Source organism: Erinaceus europaeus, chromosome 7, assembly GCF_950295315.1.
Source record: "Erinaceus europaeus chromosome 7, mEriEur2.1, whole genome shotgun sequence".
NCBI lineage: Eukaryota > Metazoa > Chordata > Mammalia > Eulipotyphla > Erinaceidae > Erinaceus > Erinaceus europaeus.
In genome coordinates this window covers 15,063,476-15,079,724 of record NC_080168.1, presented here as the reverse complement: position 1 = coordinate 15,079,724, position 16,249 = coordinate 15,063,476, and the positions used below count along the sequence as shown (strand labels likewise).

Genomic DNA, 16,249 nt, shown 5'->3' with positions numbered 1-16,249 from the left:
CCTGGACTCATTATTTCCAGTTCACTGGACAGTCCTCTCAGCCATGCCCTCCTCCATGTGCAGGTCCCCTTGCCTCCCACCTCCCATCCTGGGTGGGGGCAGTGCTCATGATGGGGTGGGGGGGCTGTCTCTAAATCCTCCCCTCTGTGCCACCCCACAGGGAGAGGGGACTGTGACCCCATAACAGACAGCAAGTCCTGGGGGGCCTGGATACCTGTGTGGTGTTACTGCCAGCAGTCTCTGCTCCTCCCCCACCCCCTCGCCTGTTTGGCCTGGGCCTTGCTACTGAGAAACCAAGCCAACAGGGGCCTGGCCTCCTGGGGCCGTTTCTAACAACACCCCCACCCCCAACAAGCCAGAGGGTATAAGGAGGCCTGTGAGGAGCCTGGCTCAGACCTCTCCACCCTGAGCAGCAGCCACAGACACCAGCCAGTACCCAGCCAGGCACAATGGTGAGTGTGCAGAAGGGCCCAGAGGTGCACCTGGGTAGTGTGAGGGGAGTTCAGGAGTGCAGAAGAGAGGGTGGGAGGGGTCAAGGAGACAGCTCAGCTGGTCAGAGTATAGGATTTGTATGCCTGAGGCTCTACAAGCCACAGGTTCAATGCCTGACAACACCTCATACCAGAGCTGAGCAGTGCTTTGGTCTCTCTCTCATCTTAAACAATCAAGGTGGGAAGGACTGGGTGGTGGTTCACCCAGTATAGCACCCATGTTACTATATTCAAGGACTAAGTTCAAGTTCCTGGTTGCCTCCACCTGCAGGGGGAAAACGTCACAAGTGATGAAGCAGTGCTACAGGTGTCCTTCCTTCTTCTCTCTATTTCACGTGTGTGTGTGTGGGGGGGGGGGGGTGGAGAAGGGGGCAGGGCTGAGGTTACCAGGACTTGTGTAGCTGGATTTGGGAGCAGGGCACCCAGGAGTTCTGCATTTAGGGGCAGAAAGTGCTAGAAGCCTCACTGTGGTTCCACCTCTCTACTCTGGGGAACAGTTTTCATGGCCTTACCCATCCACCCTGTCTTTGTCTAAACCCTTGTTACAGCAATATATCAGTGCAGAGAGGGAGGAGAAAGAGGACGAGCTAGGGGGCACTCCCATTTATCGAGAGCTGGTTGTGTGTGGGACGCACCCCCATTTATCAAGAGCTGGTTGTGTGTGTCTGATATCTTCAGACTCCCCAGCAAGCAGGAAAAGCAGTTAAGAACAGGCTTGGAGCCAAGCTGCCCCTGCTCTGAACATCCCCAGTTTTGCTCTTGACCTTGAACAGATAGCCAGGCCTCTCTGATAATCAGTCTTCATTTGTAAAACAAAACAAAACAAACAAACAAACCCAGGAGCAATGAAAGTACCTGCCTGGGTGATCAGGTGGTGTTCAACTGGTTGAATACACAAGGACTGGGGTCCTGGTCCCCACCCGCAAGGATGAAGCTTCATGAACTGTGAGGCAAGTCTGCCTGTCATTCTGTATTTCTCCCCTTACCTTCCCCTCCCCTCTCAGGTTTTCTCTGTCCTGTCAAATAAAATAGAAAAAAAAAAAATGCCACCAGAAGCAATGGATTTGTATTGTTGGCACTGAGCCCCAGCAATAAGTCTGGAGGCAATAAAAACAAACAAAACGAACAAACAAGAAAAGAAAAATGAATGAATGAATCTGCCTGTGAGGGTTTGTGGAGATGAAATGGGACACTGTGTAGGACACACCACCAGGTGCAGTACCAGGTGCCTAATTCCTGCTTCGAGTGTGAGGACTAGGCTCCCTGATGACACAGCCAGCCCTGCAGGGGGCTGCTCTCTCCGTGGGACAGGAGCTACCTCAGCAGGTGTGCAGTCACTTGTTTGAGGTCACAGAGGATGAGGATGGGTGGGGTCCGGTGGCAGGGACATCTGGGAGGTTCCAGGAAGGACTGAGTTCTTTGCCTCCCCTCCCTTCACAGCTGCCACTCCACCATCCGGGTACTTTTCCAGCATTTGTGGTACTAGAGAGGTTAGAGGTGCCTTGCACAGGCCAGCAGTTGTGGACCCAGGCTTTGAATGGCAGTTAGAGCCTGGCAGGTGTGGGGGTGCAGTGGTTAACAGCACCTGGACCTGGGAGTTTCAGGAGGACTTGTGTCCCCAGATTCCCTCCCTCTCCCATATAATTCCTTGTCTTCTTCTCTTACTGTGCCATAATGAATTGGGGGTAGGAAATTGGTAGGGAACTCCATAAGTGTGGAGAACCTTAATGCTTGTCAGGCAGTGAGCCAGGCAACTTGCATTTCTTTCATTTAAGAAATGTTTTTTTTTTTTTGGTGGTGGTAGGGGGGTAAGGAAGATAGCATAATAGTTCTGCAGAAGACTCTCATGCCTGAGGTTCTGACATCACAGGTTCAATCCCCAGGACCACCATAAGCCAGAGATGAGCATTACTTTGGTCTCTGCCATCAAACAAAATAAATAGATATACGCCCATATATAATTTAATATAGATTATCTGTTATAGAATTTGATACATATTATTTGCTAGATAATTTGATATTTGTCATATATATTTGGAATATATGTAAGTCTATTTGAGATATATATGTGAAATTTGAGGCATCAGGGGATGGTGTACACAGTAGAGCACCCATATGAGCAAGAACCTGGGTTCAAGCCCCAGGTTCCCACCTGCAAGGAAGAAGCTTCATGAGTGGTGAAACAGTGTTGCAGGTATTTCTCTTTCTTCTCCCCCTTTCTGCTTTTCTGTATCTGTCAGGAAAAAATAAATAAAAGGAGGAGGCCAGGTGGTAGTGTACTTGGTCAAGTGCACACATTACAGTGCATGAGGACCCAGGTTTAAGCCCCTGGCCCCCACCTGAGGGGGAAAGCTTCATGAGTGGTGAAGTAGGGCTGCAGGTGTCTCTCTATTTCCCTCTCTATCTACCCCTCCCCTCTCAATTTCTGTTTCTATCTAATAAATACATTTTAAAAATCTTTATTGAAAAAAAGAAAGTTTAAAAAATAAATAAAAAGAGGAAGATGAGGAGAAAAAAGTGGCCACTGGGAACAATGGAGTTATCATGCAGGCACTAAGACCTAGTGGTCATTTATTATTGTCTCTGTGTACAAGGTAGACCTACAGGGAAATTAAGACTAGCTCAGGCTCAGCAGCCCAGGCAATGGTGCAGTGGGAAGAGTGCTAAACTTGCATGCATGAGGTCTTGAGTTCAATCCCCAGCATGCCATGTGCCCGAGTGATGTTCTGCTTCTTTTTTTTCCCTATCAATAAATAACTACATTTAAAAAAGACTCTTGCTCAAGGCAAGTAGAGAAGTCACTGGGTTGGGATTAACCACAGTCATCTAAAAATGATTAAGTCCAGGCCCCAGTCTCATGTGAAAATGTTAGTGAAATGTTAACTTTCTGGAGAAGCATCTGCACTGAAAAATTAAAAAACATTTTAGCTATATGAAAAGGGATGGGGTGGGGCGGTAGCACAGTGGGTTAAGCGCACATGGCATGGAGCATTAAGGAGCCCCGGCTCCCCACCTGTTTGCCTTACAAACAATGAAGCAGGTCTGCAGGTGTCTATCTTACTGTCCCCCTCTGTCTTCCCCTCCTTTCTCGATTTCTCTGTTCTATCCAATAACAAAGGCATGAGCCCCAGCAATAACCCTGGAGGCAAAAAAAAAAAAAAAGGATGGGGGGATAAATACTAGAATGAAAACCTACTGCCAGTTTAAGATGAAGAACCTTTCTCCATTGCACTCACCTGTTTCCTGTATCAGAGAGAAACAGAGAGAGAGAGAGAGAGAGAGCAAGCGAGGGACTGAGCGAGCCAGAGCCCCAGAGCATTACTCTGGCATATACAATGCTGGGAACTGAACTTCGCCTTGTTTGTGAGTCTGCCATCTACCTACTGCACCACCTCCCAGGTACTATTTTATTTATTTATTTATTTTTAAAAGTCTCTTTTTTTAAAAAAAGGTTTTATTTATTTATTAATGAGAAAGATAGGAGGTGAGAGAAAGAGCCAGACACCACTCTGGCTCATGTGCTGCCAGGGATCGAACTCAGGACCTCATGCTTGAGAGTCCAAAGCCCTATCACTGCACCATCTCCCGGACCACGGTACTATTTTATTTTATTTTGCTTAATTATATTTAATTCAAAAAATATCTTTACTTATTGGATAGAGACAGCTAGAAATTAAGAGGAAGGGGGATATAGAGAAGGAGAGAGACACTGTAGCCCTGCTTCACCACTTGTGAAACTTTCCTCCTTCAGGTGGGGGCTGGGGGCTTGACGTGTATCCTTTAGCACTTTAACATGTGTGCTCAACCAGCCCCACCACCCAGATCCCTCCAGGTGCTATTTTTAAGTGAAATCTATAATTTTATTTCATTTTTATCAAAGCATTGCTCAGCTCTGACTTATGGTGGCGCCAGGGATTGGATCTGGGATCTCTGGTGCTTCGGGCATGAAAACATCTGTTGCTGTCTCCCTGGATACATGATTCTTTCTAATTAAAAAAAAATTTTTTTTTTACTATCTTTATTTATTGGATAGAGACATCCAGAAATTGAGAGGGTAGGGGGGGATATAGAGGGAGAGAAACAGAGAGACACCTGCAGACCTGCTTCACCACTTGTGAAACTTTCCCCCTGCAAGTGGGGATGAGAGGCTTGAACCTAGTTCCTTGTGCATTGTAGCAGGTGCACTCAACTAGGTGAGCCACCACATGCCCCTTAAATTTTATTTGTTTATTCCCTTTTGTTGCCCTTGTTTTATTGTTGTTGTTATTGATGTTGTTGTTGTTAGGACAGAGAGAAATGTAGAGAGGAGGGGAAGACAGAGAGGGGGAGAGGAAGATAGACACCTGCAGACCTGCTTCACCGGTTGTGAAGCGACTCCCCTGCAGGTGGGGAGCCAGTCATTGCACTTTGCCTTGTGCCATGTGTGTTTAACCTGCTGCGCTACCGCTCGAGTCCCACCCCTTAAGTGTTTACTAGTGATTTAATATTGACTTACAAAATTATAAAATAACAAGGGTCTAATTCCACACTGCCCACCACCAGAGCTCTGTGTTCCCATTCCCTCCATTGGAAACTGCAGTAGCTCTCCCAAGGTCACAGATAGGGGTTGACTATTATTTCTATAACTACCTCTGCATATTTATATATATTTGCCCATTTTTCTATGACCTTGCTTTCTCTTTCTTTCTTTTCAAAATGTATTTATTTATTACATTTTGTTGCCCTTGTTTTATTGTTGTAGTTATTATTATTTAATCTTTATCTGTTGGATAGAGACAGTCAGAAATTGAGAAGGAAGGGGGTGATAGAGAGGGAGACAGACAGAGAGACACCTGCAGCACTGCTTCACCACTTGTGCAGCTTTCCCCCTGCAGGTGGGGACCAGGGGCTCGAACCTGAATCCCTGTGCTCTGTAACATGAGTGCTCAACCAGGTGCGCCACCACCTGGCCCCTGTTGTAGTTATTATTGATGTCGTTACTGTTGGATAGGACAGAGGGAAATGGAGAGAGGATGGGGAAGACAGAGAGGGGGAGAGAAAGACAGACACCTGCAGACCTGCTTCACCACCTGTGAAGCGACCTTCTTTCAGATGGGTAGCCGGGGGCTCCAACCCAGATCCTTAAGCAGGTCCTTGTGATTTGCGCCACGTGCGTTTAACCCGCTGTGCTACCACCTGACTCCCTTTCTCTTTCTAAGTCACACCTACTACTTAAAAAAAATTTTTTTTTATTATTTATTTTCCCTTTTGTTGCCCTTGTTTTTTTATTGTTGTAGTTATTGATGTCGTTATTGTTAGGACAGAGAGAAATGGAGAGAGGAGGGGAAGACAGAGAGGGAGAGAGAAAGATAGACACCTGCAGACCTGCTTCACCGCCTGTGAAGGGACTCCCCTGCAGGTGGGGAGCCGGGGGCTTGAACTGGGATCCTTACTCCTGCCCTTGTGCTTTGTGCCACGTGCGTTTAACCCACTGTGCTACCGCCAGACTCCTGTGCTTACTACTTCTGAGTGTCCTTCCTTCCTTCCTTCCTTCCTTCCCCCCCTTCTCTCTGGGTCCTTATGGGGGTTCAGAGCTCTGGCATCTTCCCCTAACATTTATCCCCGTGGGATTATGAATCAAAATTCTTTTTGGGGTGCAGAAAGCAGGAGTTCGGGCTTCTATAATTGCTTTTCTACTGGATATGGGCATTGGCAGCTTGATCCACACCACCAGCCTGTTTCTGTCTTTCCCTAGTGGGATAGGTCTCTGAAGAGGTGAGGTTCTGGGACACATTAGTGAGGTCACCAGGGAATTCAGGATGAATTCATGGTAGCCCTTGCAACTTGGTGGAAGTAGCTTAGTGAGTTTCTGGAGATACTGGTTGTAGTTTTTTTAATTTTTAGGTGATTTTTCTTTTTTTCCCCCATAGTTTACCAGGAACCCTATCTGAAATGGCTTCTAATCTGTGGCCATGTCTCCAGAAGCCCCCTTCTCTTGATTTTTTTTTTAACATGTGGGTGATTTGATGACTGCACTTATTTTGTCTTATGCTCTGTAGTTTTTATTTCTTCAACAGAGCAAATTCTGGCTGTCCCTTATACCACACTGCCATGTCTGTTAAATTTTAGTTTCAGGGAGTTGCACAGTGGGTTAAGTGCACCCAAGGACCGGCAGAAGGATCCTGGTTCGAGCCCTTGGCTCCCCACCTGCAGGGGAGTCGTTTCACAGGCAGTGAAGCAGGTCTGCAGGTGTCTATCTTTCTCTCCCCCTCTTTGTCTTCCCCTCCTCTCTCCATTTCTCTCTGTCCTATCCAACAACGACATCAATAACAACAATAATAACTATAACAACTATAACAGTAAAACAACAAGGGCAACAAAAGGGAATAAATAAATACTTTAAAAAAATTGTTTCTAGAAAAGATTATTTTTTAAAATATAGTTTTACTTTGTTTTGTAAGGTTTAGAATTTTTCATTATTATTATTTTTACCAGAGCACTGTTCAGCACTGGCTTGTGGTGGTGGGATTGAACCTGGGATTTCGGAGCCTCAGGCATGATAGTCTGTTTGCATAACCACTATGCTATCTACTCCCTGCTCTGTAAAAGAGAGAGAGAGAGAGGAAGTTGGGTGGTAGCACAGCAGGTTAAGCGCACATGGCACAAAGCGCAAGGACCGGCATAAGGATCCCAGTTTGAGCCCCCAGCTATCCACTTGCAGGGGAGTTGTTTCTGGGTGAAGCAGGTCTGCAGGTGTCTATCTTCCTCTCCCCCTCTCTGTCTTCCCCTCCTCTCTCCATTTCTCTCTGTCCTATCCAACAACACCAACATCAATACAACAATAATAACTACAATAATAAAACAACAAGGGCAACAAAAGGGAATAAAATAAATAAAATAAAAGAGAGAGAGAGAGAGCAGAGTTCTGTCTTATGGCACTGTCAGGGACTGAATCAGTACCTCCTGAGTACATGCCTGTTAATCTGTTAGTGTGTGAGATCTCCCTTCCTTGGAGAACAAGCCACTTGTGGGTGGGGTCATGTGTTAGATGTCACATGTCCTCATTGTCGCCAGCAGCATAGGCATATAGCAGACACTACAGAAAAGCTTGCTGGGGCAGGAGGGTCAAGCCTTCTTGGTCTTCATGGGGCTTCCCAGGAGAGGGACTGAGTGTTCTCATTTCTAGTACCAAACAGGGTCTCCCATTGCATCTTCAGGGACCAAGAATTCGTTGGCCACTGGTCTTGTAGCTGGTGGGAAGAGCTTTCTCTCCAGCCCCACTCTGCTCCAGAGCCATGCACACTGAGAGAACTCATATTTAGGGGCTTGGCAGTGGCTCACCCAGTTGAGCCTACACATCACCACACTCCATGACCTAGGCTCAAGCCCTGCTCCCCATCTGCAGTGTGCAGGGGGAGAGGTTCATGAGTGGTAAAGCATTGCTACAGGTGTCTCTCCTTTTTTATCTCCTATGCTTTCTACTCCTACCCTCTATCAAAAAAAAAAAAAAAAAAGTTGCTGGTAGTGGTGGAGTCCTGTAGGACTGAGCCCCAGCAACAATGCTGGCAGAAAAACTAAATAGAAAAACAAACAAAGAAGCAAAACATCCACAAGGACATGTCCAGGCCCATTTCTTATTCCCTTGGTGCCATTTTGAGCTGCCACATGAACTTGGAGTTCTTTCTACTTTTCTAAGCCTATTATCTGTGACCTCCCACCCCCCCCCCCCTCCAGCCTAATTTGGATCTTCCTTTCCTCACCAAAGGATTCTAGTTTCTTTTTGCACTTGGGGCAGCAGGCTGGTGTTTTCTGCCTGACTTATCTGACCCCCTCAGTGTTCCTCAGGACACAGTCATGGAGCCAGGCTATATATTTTAGAAATGCCTTCCTCATCGCTTTCCACCAAGGTTGTGACCCAGTCCCTTGTGCCAGTGCCCGCAGTTGGTTCTCCATGCCACAGGGGGTAGGCAAGCAGAGCAGAGCTCAGGAACCTTTGCCCCTAGACAGAGAAGCCCTCGAGGCAGGTAGCAGGAGCTGTGTCCTGGCATGAAGTGCTTCTCTGTGCTGAAACTCTGCCCTTTGCCCACACAGCGTGAGTGCATCTCTGTCCACGTTGGCCAAGCCGGCGTGCAGATTGGCAATGCCTGCTGGGAACTCTACTGCCTGGAGCACGGGATTCAGCCTAACGGGCAGATGCCCAGCGACAAGACCATTGGGGGAGGGGACGACTCCTTCAATACCTTCTTCAGTGAGACAGGAGCTGGAAAGCATGTGCCCCGGGCTGTGTTTGTGGACCTGGAGCCCACAGTGATTGGTGAGTGATAGACAGCCCCAGTGATCTTGCTCATGGCCACAGCTAGCTCTTCTCTCTTTCTGGGGGGTACTGGAGTGGGTGTGTCCCAGTCACATCAGCTGTTAGAATTCCAGGTATGCCACCACTCAGCTTCTGAGACTCAGGGCCAAGCCTCAACCCGGTCATTTTCTTTCTTTTCCTTTTTATTTACTTTTAAAAGATTTACTGTTTTGTAGGGCAAGACGGTAGGTACAGCACACATGATACCGTGTGCAAGGACCCAGGTTCAAACCCCCACTCCACACCTGCAAGGGGGATGCTTCATGAGTGGTGAAGCAGTGTTGCAAGTCTCTCTCTTTCTCTTTCCCTCCTATCCCTCCTCCATTTCTGTGTCTATCCAGAGTAAATAAATACAATACTTGAAAGAAGAATATCATGTAAGGTGCCTTGGTGGTGGCACACCCAGTTGAGTACACATATTACCATAAACAAGGACCCAGGTTCAAACCCCGAGTTCTCACTTGCAGTAAAGAATCTTCACAAGTGATGAAGCAGTATTGCAGGTGTCTATCTTTCTCACTCCTCCCTTAATTTCCATTATATCAAAAGTAAAATATAAAGAAAATTAGGCAAAATAAGATTTATTTAATTATGAGAGAAAGAGGAGGAGAAAGAGTGGGAGGGAACAGAGGCCAGGCAGTAGAACATCTGGTTCAGCACACACATCACAGTGCTCAAAGATCCAGGTACAAGCCCTTGGTCCTCACCTCCAGGGGAAAGCTTCATCAGTGATGAAGCTGGGCTGCAGGTGTCTCTCTTTGTCTTTCCCTCTCTATCTCCCCTTCCCTCTCAATTTCTCCTGGTCTCTATCCAATAATAAGTTAATTAACATATTTTAAAAACAAATAAAGGAAGCAAATATTTCCAGAATGGTGCATTTCTTTTTTAATATTTATTTATTTATTTATTTCCTTTTGTCGCCCTTGTTTTTTATTGTTGTAGTTATTATTGTTGTTGTTATTGATGTCGGTGTTGTTGGATAGAACAGAGAGAAATGGAGAGAGGAGGGGAAGACAGAGAGGGGGAGTGAAAGACACCTGCAGACCTGCTTCACCGCCTGTGAAGTGACTCCCCTGCAGGTGGGGAGCTGGGGGATCCATCAGCTGGTCCTTGTACTTTTTGCCACCTGCACTTAACCCACTGTGCTACTGCCTGACTCCTGAATGATGGATTTCTTAAAGAAAGAGATAGATAGATAGATAGATAGATAGATGAAACCAGAATGTGATGCTGAGGAACAAACTCAGGACCTCATACTTAAAAGTCCAATCCTTAATCCACTGCACCACCTCCCAGGCCACCATCCCATCCTTTTTTTTTTCAAGCTTTATTTTTTAATCTTTATTTATTTGTTGGATAGAGATAGCCAGAAGTTGAGAGGAAGGGGGAGACAGAGAAAGAAATAGAGACATCTGCAGTGGATAAAGCACTGGACTCTTCAGCAGGAGGTCCTGAGCTAGATCCCCAGCAACACATGTACCAGAGTGATGTCTGATTCTTTCTCTCTACCCTCCTATCTTTCTCATTAATGAATAAATAAAATCTTTAGAGAGAGAGAGAGAGAGATGGAGAGAGAGAGAGAGACCTGCAGCACTGCTTCATTACTTATGAAGCTTCACCCTGCAAAGGGAAACTGGGGGCTTGAACCTGGGTCCTTGCACATTGTAACATGTGTACTCAACCAGGTGTGCCACCACCTGCCCTGCCCACCCATCCCATCCTTTTCATGGATGAAGACTTAAAGTCAAGGCCAAGACCAGCCCCACTCAGACAGAGTGGGTTTTCTCCAGGACAGCCCTGGAACTGCTGACTCCATCCCTTCCTAGTACCAGGCCTATGTATATGTGAGTGTGGTGGCTGGGGGGGACCCTGAAACTTGGCGTCTTGCAGATGAGGTTCGGACAGGCACGTACCGGCAGCTCTTCCACCCAGAGCAGCTCATCACGGGTAAAGAGGATGCAGCCAACAACTACGCCCGTGGCCACTACACCATCGGCAAGGAGATCATCGACCTGGTGCTGGACCGCATCCGCAAGCTGGTGAGAGGCAGAAGGGGCTGGGCAGCCAGGATCTTTGAGGAGAAATGAAAGGGGCATGGCTTCAGTCCTGGGAGAGCCTCTTGGGTTCAGCTTGGCCACTTAGGGTCAGGATTGGTGAGAACTGGGCCTTTGCCCACTCCCCCATGGGGGCAGGCAGCTTGCAGCTTCTACCTATTACTGGGGGGTCCCTTTCTCTCCTTTCATTCTGAAACACCGGACCTCACAATATGTGGTCCCATTACTGAGGGGCCTCCCCAGGCTGATGTTTTTTCATTCTTTATTTATTTATGAGAGAGAGAGAGAGAGAGAGAACCAGAGCATCACTCTGACATATCGAATGTCTGGGACTGAACTCAGGACCTCGTGCTTGAGAGTCCAGCACCATATCCACTATGCCACCTCTTGGACTGCTCATTCTTTATTTGAGAGAAAGAGAGAGACACCTCAGCATCATGCCACTTTTCGTGGAGCTGCTCTCTGATGCTGTCCACAGTGCTCCCACATGGTCCTGGGGCTCCATCCTAGGGCCTAATGAGTGTAAGACTTCTACTAGGTGAGCTGTCCTTAGGTGTGTGTCTCTCCTTTTATCTTTCTCATTAATAAATAAATTATTTTAAAATAAATAAATAAATAAATTATTTTTAAAAAAGTTAAAAAAAAAACACCACCAAAGTTTAATGCCAAGCATGACTATAAGCCAGAGTTGAGCAGTGCTCTGACAACAACAACAACAAAACAAACAAAGAAAAATCCAAAAAAATGGGCTGTAGTTATGCAAATAGACTCTCATGCCTATTTTCAATTGAAGATTCCAGGTTTGGTCCCCAGCATGACTATAAGTCAGATCTGAGCAGTGTTCTGATAAAATAATAATAATAATTTGGATTGTTAAATGGGAAACTGGGGAATGTTATGCATGTACAAACTATTGTATTTACTGTTGAATGTAAAACATTAATTCCCCAATAAAGAAATAAATTAATAATAATAATAATAATAATTTGGGAGTTGGGCGGTAGCACAACAGGTTAAGTGCAGGTGGCACAAAGCACAAGGACCGGCAGAAAGATCCTGGTTCGAGCCCCCGGCTCCCCACCTGCAGGGGAATAGCTTCACAGGCGGTGAAGCAGGTCTGCAGGTGTCTGTCTTTCTCTCCCCATCTCTGTCTTCCCCTCCTCTCCATTTCTCTCTGCCCTGTCTAACAACGATGACATCAATAACTACAATGGTAACTACAGCCATGAAAAACAATAAAAAACAACAAGGGCAACAAAAGGGAAAATAAATATTTTTTAAAAATTTAACTAAATTAAACTTAAAAAAAGAGAGAGAATAGAGAGACATATTCTTGGGACTCATACCTAGGGGCAGTTTTGCTAGACCATAATTGCCTCTCCATTCACTCTTGTTTTAACTCAGTTAATTTTTTTAATCTTTATTTTTATTTATTTATTTTTTTATAATTTATTTCTTTATTGGGGAATTAATGTTTTACATTCAACAGTAAATACAATAGTTTGTACATGCATAACATTCCCCAGATTCCCATTTAACAATACAACCCCCACTATGTCATTCGTCATCTTTTTATTTATTTATTTATTATTTTTTTATTTAAGAAAGGATTAATTAACAAAACCATAGGGTAGGAGGGGTACAACTCCACACAATTCCCACCGCCCAATCTCCATATCCCACCCCCTCCCCCGATAGCTTTCCCATTCTCTATCCCTCTGGGAGCATGGACCCAGGGTCATTGTGGGTTGCAGAAGGTAGAAGGTCTGGCTTCTGTAATTGCTTCCCCGCTGAACATGGGCGTTGACTGGTCGGTCCATACTCCCAGTCTGCCTCTCTCTTTCCCTAGTAGGGTGGGTCTCTGGGGAAGCTGAGCTCCAGGACATATTGGTGGGGTCTTCAATCCAGGGAAATCTGGCCGGCATCCTGATGACACCTGGAACCTGGTGACTGAAAAGAGAGTTAACATACAAAGCCAAACAAATTGTTGAGCAATCATGGACCCAAAGCTTGGAAAAGTGGAGAGGAAGTATTAGGGAGGTACTCACTGCAAACTCTAGTGTACTTCTGCTTTCTTACTTTGGTGCCATACTCCAAACTCAGTCAATTTCTGCTTTGCGTTTCTACTTCTTTTTTTTTTTTTACATGCATAACATTCCCCAGATTCCCATTTAACAATACAACCCCCACTATTTCATTCATCATCTTTCATGGACCTGTATTCTCCCCACCCACCCACCTACCCCAGAGTCTTTTACTTTGGTGTATTAATTTTTTTTTTTATTGATACAAAGGTTATTACTGAGGTCCAGTCCAGCACTATAAAGCCACTACTTCTAGATGCCATTTTCCCTTCTTCTTCTTCTTTTTTTTTTTAAAAAAAACATTTATTATTTTACTTGATAGGATGAGAGATAATGAGAGGGGAGGGGGAAGCAGAGAGAGAGAAAGGAACAGCTAGAGCTTCAGACCTGCTTCACTGTCTATGAAGCTTCCCCGCTGCAGGTGGGGAGGGGCTCAAACCCAGGTCCTTGCTCATGGCAACCTGAATGTTCACCAGGTGTCTCTATTTTCATTGCCTCCCTCCTGCAGGCTGACCAGTGCACAGGCCTCCAGGGCTTCCTCATCTTCCACAGCTTTGGGGGCGGCACAGGCTCGGGCTTCACGTCGCTGCTCATGGAGCGGCTGTCTGTGGACTACGGCAAGAAGTCCAAGCTGGAGTTCTCCATCTACCCGGCGCCGCAGGTGTCCACGGCCGTGGTGGAGCCCTACAACTCCATCCTGACGACGCACACCACCCTGGAGCACTCGGACTGCGCCTTCATGGTGGACAACGAGGCCATCTACGACATCTGCCGCCGCAACCTGGACATCGAGCGGCCCACCTACACCAACCTGAACCGACTCATCAGCCAGATCGTGTCGTCCATCACGGCGTCGCTGCGCTTCGACGGCGCCCTCAACGTGGACCTGACCGAGTTCCAGACCAACCTGGTGCCCTACCCGCGCATCCACTTCCCGCTGGCCACCTATGCGCCCGTCATCTCGGCCGAGAAGGCCTACCACGAGCAGCTGTCGGTGGCCGAGATCACCAACGCCTGCTTCGAGCCCGCCAACCAGATGGTCAAGTGCGACCCGCGCCACGGCAAGTACATGGCCTGCTGCCTGCTCTACCGCGGGGACGTGGTGCCCAAGGACGTCAACGCTGCCATCGCCGCCATCAAGACCAAGCGCAGCATCCAGTTTGTCGACTGGTGCCCCACGGGCTTCAAGGTGGGCATCAACTACCAGCCGCCCACCGTGGTGCCCGGGGGTGACCTGGCCAAGGTGCAGCGGGCCGTGTGCATGCTCAGCAACACCACGGCCATCGCCGAGGCCTGGGCCCGCCTGGACCACAAGTTCGACCTCATGTACGCCAAGCGGGCCTTCGTGCACTGGTACGTGGGCGAGGGCATGGAGGAGGGAGAGTTCTCTGAGGCCCGCGAGGATATGGCCGCCCTGGAGAAGGATTACGAGGAGGTGGGCATGGACAGCGTGGAGGGCGAGGACCGGGATGAGTACTAGCCTCCTTGTACCCACAAGTGTCCATCCTCAATAAAGGACTGTGGCCTTGCTGTTTCACTGTCTTTATTATTATTATTTGTATTATTCATCTATTTATTCTAGACAGAGACAGAGAGAAGTTGAGAAGGGAGGAAAGATAGAGAGGGAGAAAGAGAGACACCTGCATACCGTTTTACCCTTTGTGAAGCTCCCCCTTCAGGTGGGGACCAGGGGCCTTGAACCCAGGTTCTTGTGGACTGTAGCATGTGTGCTCAAGTAGGTGTGCCACCGCCAGGTCCCCAGAATGTCTTTTCTTTTCAGGCAGACCATGGGGGATGTTTTTTTTTTTTTTCATGGGAGATGAGAAGACTGGCACCAGGGGCCTGGCAGGCGACTCACCTGGTGGAGCTTGCACACGTTACTGTGCACAAGGTCCTGGGTCCATACCCTGGGCCATCATATAGGAAAACCTGTGTGTGGGAGACTTTATGAGTGGCTCTACCCTCCCACCAGCTAAGCCTTCCCTCCATCAAGCTTAAACTTGATGGTCTGCACTGCCGGGTAGGCAGGAACTCCGGAGCAGGGGGCTGGCTCTGCTAAGGTGCACAGCAAAACCATTATGCTATCTTCCTTCCCCTATCTCCTCCACTCCCTAAATAAATCTTTGTTTTTTTTTATTTCTTTATTGGGGAATTAATGCTTTACATTAGACAGTAAATACAATAGTTTGTACATGTATGACATTTCCCAGTTTTCCATATAACAATACAACCCCCACTAGGTCCTCTGTCACCCTTTCTGGACCTGTATTCTCCCCACCCCACCCACCCCAGAGTCTTTTACTTTGGTGCAATACGCCAATTCCAGTTCAGGTTCTACTTGTGTTTTCTGATCTTGTTTTTCAACTTCTGCCTGAGAGTGAGATCATCCCATAAGTTTTTTTTTTTTTTTTTTTAAAGTACGGTGAATGGTAGGAACAGGGTTTAGCAGCAGAGCTGTTACTATCTTGTTTAGTATTTTATACATTTATTTTAATGAGAGACAGAGACACCAGAGCTCTGCACAGTTCTGGCTTTTAAAAGAGTAGTGGGATTTGAAGATTGACCCTGGGACCTCAGAGCCCCAGGCATGTAAGTCTTTTGCAGAACCATTTTGCTGTCTCTCCAGTCCAGAGCTGTTATTATTATTATATTTATTTATTTTTGCCTTCAGGATAAAAATAAATAAATATAATATTTATGGGGCTTGATGCCTGCAGTATGAATCCACTGCTCCTGGAAGCCTTTTTTAAATATAGGATAGTACAGAGAGAAATTGAGAGAAGCACCACCATAAGCCGGAACTGAGCAGTGCTCTGGTCTCTCTGTATCTTTCTCTTTGCATTAAAAGAGGGGGGAGGAGTTGGGCGGTAGCGCAGTGGGTTAAGCACACGTGGCACAAAGTGCGAGGGCTGGTGTAAGGATCCCAGTTCGAGCCCCCCGGCTCCCCACCTGCAGGGGAGTCACTTCACAGGCGGTGAAGCAGGTCTGCAGGTGTCTGTCTTTCTCTCCCCCTCTCTGTCTTCCTCTCCTCTCTCCATTTCTCTCTGTCCTATCCAACAATGAACAGCATCAACAATAACAACAACAATAATAACCACTATGAGGCTACAACAACAAGGGCAACAAAAGGGAAAAAATGGCCTCCAGGAGCGGTGGATTCATGGTGCAGGCACTGAGTGAGCACCAGCAATAACCCTGGAGGGAAACAAAGAGAGAGAGAGAGAGAGAGAAAGGAGAAAGGGAGGAAGGAAAGAAGAAAGAAGACAAGTAGGGCATGGAGGCTGGGGA

The 16,249-nt window shown here is 47.0% G+C and overlaps 1 protein-coding gene across 1 annotated transcript; it reads left to right on the top strand.

Annotated features, from left to right (window-relative positions):
* The first annotated feature begins 434 nt into the window (after positions 1-434).
* LOC103111275 (tubulin alpha-1B chain-like) lies at positions 435-14,490 on the top strand. The gene is made up of 4 exons (XM_016186925.2): positions 435-452; positions 8,562-8,784; positions 10,714-10,862; positions 13,470-14,490. The coding sequence occupies exons 1-4, from the start codon at positions 450-452 to the stop codon at positions 14,439-14,441; spliced, it is 1,347 nt and encodes a 448-aa protein (XP_016042411.1). The 5' UTR covers positions 435-449; the 3' UTR covers positions 14,442-14,490.
* Positions 14,491-16,249: the final 1,759 nt, after the last annotated feature.

Coding starts and splice junctions, on each gene's coding strand:
- LOC103111275 (XM_016186925.2), top strand. Junction 8,785..10,713: donor CCTGGAGCCCACAGTGATTG/GTGAGTGATAGA, acceptor GGCGTCTTGCAG/ATGAGGTTCGGACAGGCACG. Junction 10,863..13,469: donor TGGACCGCATCCGCAAGCTG/GTGAGAGGCAGA, acceptor TCCCTCCTGCAG/GCTGACCAGTGCACAGGCCT.